The sequence below is a fragment of the Scylla paramamosain genome, chromosome 41 (genome assembly GCF_035594125.1).
Source record: "Scylla paramamosain isolate STU-SP2022 chromosome 41, ASM3559412v1, whole genome shotgun sequence".
Classification (NCBI taxonomy): Eukaryota; Metazoa; Arthropoda; class Malacostraca; order Decapoda; family Portunidae; genus Scylla; species Scylla paramamosain.
Window position 1 is genome coordinate 8174467 of NC_087191.1, and position 7500 is coordinate 8181966.

Genomic DNA, 7500 nt, shown 5'->3' on the forward strand with positions numbered 1-7500 from the left:
CCCTTAAGGTTCATACAGCACTATCAATACCTAAACTCGTCACCCCTATGACCAGCAGTGCCAATACAGTGCCAAGGGAGTGCCAACAGAAGCACTAGATAGCGCCGGGCTTAGTGTCAGGGGTGGCCTTCAATTAAGCAACACTTGGTACTTGTATGTCTTTTGTTTTCATTCCCTCGATATGTGTAAACAATGGCACACTGCGAGGTGACCCGGACGAACAATGACGTACACTCCCCAGAGCAGTCAGGGAGCAACTGAGCGAGGTTGGAAGTGCGGGACTGCGGGGACTGCGGGCGGGAAGCAGATCATTCTATTAGGAAGAAAGATGCCAAGTGCCACAATATTATTTAGTTTATTTGACTATTTTCCTTTATAAGTAAGAAATATAATAATCTTTCTGATATTTAATATTGTTTTCATTATGTTTTTATCCGCTTAAAATACAAAACAGCATCAGTTTATCCCCAATCATTCCAATAAGCAAAATAGATACCACCTATACCAACATATTTCAATTCAATATTTCCCCTTCATAAATAACATCTATAATAAATTTTCTCCTTGACAAACGTTCTCTTTATAACATATCTAAATAACGTGACCAAAAAATAATAAGCAAATAGAGCTTCTAATGTCACAAACCTTAAAAGAACGTTCAAAACTTTCCTCGATATTTTCCTGTCGTCATTTTTAATCATTCGCTTCGCATTTCAACTCAAGTGTTACTAATAAAAGAACCGCACAGTTAGTCCACGTGATGTAATATATTAATACTATTTACTAGGGGCGAAAGGAACGCTGAATGTAAACAAAGCAGAGAGAGAGAGAGAGAGAGAGAGAGAGAGAGAGAGATTCCTGGAGAGATGCCCAGTGTGAATTTCGTTTCTTTAGAAATTGCATCATCTTCTATCTCGCTTTATTTTCATCCTATTACGTCTCTCTCTCTCTCTCTCTCTCTCTCTCTCTCTCTCTCTCTCTCTCTCTCTCTCTCTCTCTCTCTCTGTGTGTGTGTGTGTGTGTGTGTGTGTGTGTGTGTGTGTAGTATTTCACACATGCGGAGAGAGAGAGAGAGAGAGAGAGAGAGAGAGAGAGAGAGAGAGAGAGCACATAGACAACCATATCCTCTCTCTCTCTCTCTCTCTCTCTCTCTCTCTTGTAGAGACAGCACATAGACAATCATATCCTCTCTCTCTCTCTCTCTCTCTCTCTCTCTCTCTCTCTCTCTCTCTCTCTTGGTCTTGTAGAGAGAGAGAGTGCCATTTTATTCCTTTCTCTCTCTCTCTCTCTCTCTCTCTCTCTCTTGGTCTTGTAGAGAGAGAGAGAGAGAGAGAGAGGAATAAAATGGCACATATTTTCCCGCCCAACTCCACTCTCTCTCTCTCTCTCTCTCTCTCTCTCTCTCTCTCTCTCTCTCTCTCTCTCTCTCTTGGCTGACGAAATCCTCGTCCTTTCTCTAATCACAATCAAAGGTGTTCATTTCCTTTAGCTCCTTTTCTTTTTTTTTTTTATTATTATAATCCTACAGCGTGCCGCGGTTCCTACAAAGGTCCCATGGAACCTACATTATTGAAGTGTCACTTATAACTTAGAGAATAATAACGGAAATGAGAGAAAAGAACAAGAGAAAACAATGAAAATTAAAGAAGATCATATACATGTAAATAATAATAATAATAATAATAATAATAATAATAATAATAATAATAATAATAATAATAATAATAATAAAAATAATAATAAGAAGAAGAAGGGCGAGGAGGAGAGAGAAGAAAGAGGAGGAGGAAGGTAAAGAAATGTAATAATGACCGATATGATATCAGAGTTGCAAGTTTATCATTTTATTTTTTCTTCAATATAACAGTATCATATACCCTCCCAAGATGGTGCCCGTGTTCATATACAACCCAAGACCTCATATATTGGTAGTTTTCATCACTGGCCTCTATGATGACAGCATACAAAGGCAGCAACACTACCGGTCAATAAGATGATGCAATACTAACCAATATTTTCATGGACATTTGGGTGTCCCTTAAAGAATATTGCCGTTTTCTTTGGTGTCTTTTCTTGGCGCAGAATTTAAAATTTTACTTTACAGATTCATTTCAGTAGTTTTAGCGATATGAAATCTTTACTTTGTTTTGTTATAATATGAAGTAAGATTTATCACAGTAATTTTAAGAGTTTTATTTGTTAAAGTCGTTTTAATATATCTTAGTACTTTATTTGTTTTATAGTAATATGAAGTGAGACTAATTTATTTTGAAGTATTATTTGCATTTCCATGATGTCAGCAAAGTTCTTAGAGGTTATGAATCTGTACTACATATCTTTGTACTTGATATGTTTGCTTTAAAATAACATGAAGATTGATTTATTTATTTTCAAGTATTAAATTTTTTTTTTCATTATTTGGTGTATAATAGCAACATACCCTATTTGTTATTTTTTTCTTTTGCTTGATACTTAAATTGTGTAAAAATGGCAATAAAACAATAATAAATATTCAAATAGTTAAAAATCTATACTACCGCTATCACTACATACTACTATTACTGAAATATATTGGTTGTTATACTAAAGAGGAGGAAGAGGAGGAGGAGGAGGAGGAGGAGTAGGAGGAGGAGTAAAGCAAAGAAAATGTAAGTAAATGCAGGAAAGAAGGGAAGAATTAAATAAAGAGAGGAAAGAGTTTAATGACAAAAGAAAGAATGGAGGAGGAGGAGGAGATGAAGACAAGAAAAAACATAATGAATAATTTTTTTATTTACACTTTTTTTTTACAGTTTCATCTACAGACCATCACAAGACATGAATAACTGTGTGTGTGTGTGTGTGTGTGTGTGTGTGTGTGTGTGTGTGTGTGTGTGTGTGTGTGTGTGTGTGTGTGTGTGTGTGTGTGTGTGTCTGAAGAAGAAAAAAAATAAAAGAAATAAAAAAAATTTACCATAATTAATGTATGTAAACATATATATGTATGTATGTATGTATGTTAACAGTATGTGCATATAAATTTTCTTAAGCAAGTATATTGAGTGTGTATGTCAATGTATGTAATCTAATGTGTGTGTGTGTGTGTGTGTGTGTGTGTGTGTGTGTGTGTGTGTGTGTGTGTGTGTGTGTGTGTGTGTGTGTGTGTGTGTGTGTGTGTGTGTGTGTGTGTGTGTGTGTGTGTGTGTGTGTGTGTGTGTGTGTGTGTGTGTGTGTGCGTTAGTCATACTTGTACAGCTGCTCTGAGTCAATAACAGGTTCAAATTTGACTCTCTTCTCCTTCCTCTTGGACTTGGGGATGTAGCGTGGGGGATGCTGGTTCAGGGGCCTCTTGCCAGGGTCTTCCTTCTTGCTGCGGGGGGTGAAAGGGGTGCATCAGAGAGGGAGGGAGGGAGGGAAGGAGGGAGAGCATCGGTACAGCATTACAACAGTGAGCGACAGCATTACAACAATAAATCTGGTTCTCTCTCTCTCTCTCTCTGTCTGTCTATCTGTCTGACTGTCTAAACTAACAAATCTTGACCAAATTTCAGACCAAACAGTAAATCTAGTTAGTTCTTTCTCTCTAAAATAAAACAAACCTAGATCAATCAATAAACTTCACATTCTCTCTCACTTCCCCTCACACACACACACACACACACACACACACACACATACACACTTTCTCCTCTCCCCCACTCTCTCTCTCTCTCTCTCACCACCACCACCACTGCCTTACTAGTAGTTCTCGAAAAACCTCCTGGGAGTCTCCAGTGGCCGAGTGTTGAAGTCCACCTTGTAAATCTTCTCCCACAGGTACATTTCAGGCCGTTCCCTCGCTAATGGCCGGTTGGAGGTCAGCCTGAGGTAGTACTGGTGGAAGCGCTCCCGGTACTCCTCGCTGGCTGGGTGGTTGCTGACGTACTGGGGGGAGAAAGAGAGAGAGAGAGAGAGAGAGGGGGGAGGGAAAATATAAGTGTTTGTTTTCATCTGGTAGAGAACTGAGGGAAGGGAGAGGGAAGAAATATTAGTACATTTGTTTGTTTTATCACCTGGTAGAGAAATGAGGGAGAGGGAGAGGGAGAGAAAGAGGGGAAATATGAGTACATTTATTTTTAATCTGGTAAAGAACTGAAGGAAGAAAGAGGAAGAGGGAATAAGTTTGTGTTTTTTTCACCTGGTACAGAAAGTTTTGTTTTGGTTTAATATTCTGAACACCTTGCTCTTTCACCACAAGTGTTTCCCAAAGCCTGGTTCTCAAGAGTGTTCCTCCTGTAGAAATCCTTGTTAATCTGTCACTAAAACTGTAAAAACTCCCTTGAAAACTTGTGTCACTTCACCACAACTGCTCTCTCTCTGTCAGTCTGTTTCTCTATCTTTATGATGTTCTGTCTCTTTCTTTCAGTTTGTCTTTGTTTCAGTCAATTTCTCTATCTATCTGTCTTATTTTATGTTGGTCTCTCTCTCTCTCTCTCTCTCTCTCTCTCACCTTAAAGGACAAGTAAGGCGTTGGGTCAGGGTTTGGCACGCCCTTCTTGAGGTACATGGCTACGAGGGCGGTGAGGAGAGACATGTTGAGGCCCTTCACCCTGCCAGCCTCCACACACTCAAACAGGTGCTGGTCCTCACTCAGCCTGTGGGAGAGATGGGAGTGTGGGTGAGTTAGTGGTGGGAGGGAGGGAAGGTGGTGGTAAGAATATCGAGACAAGGAGGGAGGATATAGAGCGAAGGAGGGAAGGAGCTGCTAAGAAAGATGGATATAGAGACGAGGGAGGGAGGGAGGGAGGGAGGGAAGGGAGAGAGGAAGGAGACAATTACACCTCCCTAATAACTCAGCATTAACAACCTGATTACTGAGTCCATTCCACTCACCCACCCTTGTATTTGAGAACCAATTCCTCCTTGCCTTTTTTAATCTATTTTTTTTCAAGCTTGAACCCATTATTTCTTATTCTATTCTGATTACTGATCCTGAAAATTTTGCTTACTATTGAACAGTGTAGTAAAAAATACAGATAATACAAAATACTTTCTTTAATGTAAGAGGCACTGGCTAAGGGCAACAAAAGTAATGGAAAAAAGGTCCACTGAGGTGCCAGTCCCTAAAGGAAGGTTGAAAAGAATCACCCAAAATTGTAGAAGTGTGTTGAAACCTTCCTCCTGAAAGAGATCAAGTCACAGGAAGGAGGAAATACAGAAGCAGGCAGGGAGCTCCAGAGTTTACCAGAGAAAGGGTTGAATGACTGAAAATACTAGTTAACTCTTGCATTAGAGAGGTGGACAGAATAAGAGTGAGAGGAAGTAGAAAGTGTTGTGCAGTGAGGCCATGGGAGGAGGGGAGGCATGCAGTTAGAAAGATTTGAAGAGCAGTTAGCATGAAAGTAGTGGTAGAAGATAGTAAGAGATGCAACACTGCAGCAATGAGAGAGAGAGAGAGAGAGAGAGAGAGAGAGAGAGAGAGAGAGAGAGAGAGAGAGAGAGAGAGAGAGAGAGAGAGAGAGAGAGAGAGAGAGAGAGAGAGAGAGAGAGAGAGAGAGAGAGAGAGAGAGAGAGAGAGAGAGAGAGAGAGAGAGAGAGAGAGAGAGAGAGAGAGAGAGAGAGAGAGAGAGAGAGAGAGAGAGAGAGAGAGAGAGAGAGAGAGAGAGAGAGAGAGAGAGGCTGAAGACAGTCAGTTAGAGGAGAGGAATTGATGAGATGAAAAGCTTTTGATTCCACCCTATCTAGAGGAGATGGAAATGATAGCAATGATTAAGACAGTCAGGCAGCAACATATAGGAACACACAACACAAAGCAACACACAGGAACACACCATCACACACACTACACAACAACACACAGGAACACACAAGAACACACCACACAATAAGCCACACACACACACACACACACACCACACACCACAGTATATTGTTGCGTGGGTTCTGCACAGCCCTCTCGGAATGCAGCGCGCAAGTGTTCAGCTGGTAGAGGCCCAGGATCCACCGCTGGCCGTCTGTGAATGTCGACTGCTGCACCAATGGGTAGGTGATCTCCGTCACTGGCCCAAACCCTGCAATGTGGAGCTTTGATTAGGTGAGGTGAGGTTAGTTGAGGTTAAGTTAGGCAATGAGATGATTTAGGTTAGGTTAGATTAGGTTAGGTTAGATTAGGTGATGAGATGGTTTAGGTTAGATTAGGTTAGGTTCAGGTTAGGTTAGGTTGAGTTAGGTTAGGTTCAGATTAGGTTAGGTTAGCTTAGGTAATGAGATGGTTAGGTTAGATTAGGTTAGGTGATGTGGTGTAGGGAAGATGATATGCTGTAGAGATAATGTAGATATGATATAGACACAGACCAAGATGATGATGATATGATGAGACAGTGAAGTGATATAAGTGATGTAGAGATGATGAGGTGGTGAAGAGGTGATGAGATGGCATGGAGGTGATGTAGTGATGATGAGACGATGTGAGATCCTATAGAGATGATAAAGTGTGGAGAGATGTGTCTATCTATCTTTCAATCTGTCTGTCTATCTTTATCTATCTGTCTATCAATTCCTTTTCCACCAGAGGCTGACAGGGATATGTGTGTGTGTGTGTGTGTGTAACCTAACCTAACCTAACCCAACCTAACCCAACTCAACCTAACCCAACCCAGCACACACCAAGGTAAGTCGCGTGTGCCATGGCCTGTGTAAAGGTTGCCAGCAGAGCCTTGTGTTTGATGGCGTCAGGCACGTTAAGCTGGCCATGGATGCGCCTGAAATGATTCTCAAGCTCCCTCGTGTGGAGGAACAGATGACCGTGCTGCTTCCCCTCACTTGGCCAAGACCCTGTGAAAAGGCATTAGGTTAGGGGTGGCAGAGGAGGGAGAGGGGTAGGACACTAGGGGAAGGAAAGGGAGAAGATACTAAGGAAAAAGAAGGAAGGGGAAGAAAGGAGGAAAAGGAAGGAATACAAAGGAAGGGGAAGGAAGGAAAGAGGAAGGAATATAAAGGAAGGGGAAGGAAGGAAGGAGAAGAGAAAGACATATAAAGGAGAGGATACAAAGGAAGATACACAAAAGAAGGGGAAGGAAGAGGGAAGAGAAAGGTGATGGAGGAAATACAAAGGAATGCAGAGGAGGAAGGAAGGGAATACAAAAGAATACAAGCAAAAATTGAGTTTTTTTTTCCTGTTCAGCTAATGTGATGGTTGAGGAAAGAAATGTGAGTAAGTGTGATCACTCTTGAACACTGCTGAAGAAAATGACATTCTTTCTCTCTCTCTCTCTCTCTCACTTGCAATAAATAAAAGTAGTATTTCAGACAACTGAAGAAAAAGAAAAGCATTCAAAATTTTTTAGAATCTTGAAAAATGAAGAAACCAACCCATCTCTCTCTACCTCTCCCTCTTCCCTCTTCCTCTCCCTCTCCCTCTTACCAGTGACAGTAGTGGCACGGTAAAGTTTGAACTTGAAGCCGTATGCGCGGGGGTCTATGGCCTCGGTGGGCAGGTCTCCGGTAGTGGCCAGGGGATCCTCCCAGTCCACCACCCGTGGAAGC

The 7500-nt window shown here is 41.3% G+C and overlaps 2 protein-coding genes across 2 annotated transcripts in view; both read right to left on the reverse strand.

The window, feature by feature from the left end:
- The window catches only part of LOC135092912 (sestrin-2-like), a 33539-nt gene extending 33253 nt beyond the window's left edge, over positions 1-286 (reverse strand). The window contains 1 exon segment of the mRNA XM_063991695.1: positions 1-286. This exon segment is cut by the window's left edge and continues 28 nt beyond it. The gene's annotated coding sequence lies outside the window, so the exon portion shown is untranslated.
- Positions 287-2747: 2461 nt separating this feature from the next.
- Positions 2748-7500, reverse strand: part of LOC135092921 (large ribosomal subunit protein mL65-like) — an 8928-nt gene continuing 4175 nt past the window's right edge. The window contains exons 4-9 of the mRNA XM_063991711.1: positions 7379-7500; positions 6622-6789; positions 5876-6026; positions 4466-4610; positions 3716-3900; positions 2748-3346 (exon numbers count right to left, since the gene is read on the reverse strand). The exon at positions 7379-7500 is cut by the window's right edge and continues 51 nt beyond it. Of these exons, the coding sequence (XP_063847781.1) occupies positions 3214-3346; positions 3716-3900; positions 4466-4610; positions 5876-6026; positions 6622-6789; positions 7379-7500 (904 nt within the window). The 3' untranslated portion in view covers positions 2748-3213. The remainder of the gene's footprint in view (positions 3347-3715; positions 3901-4465; positions 4611-5875; positions 6027-6621; positions 6790-7378) is intronic.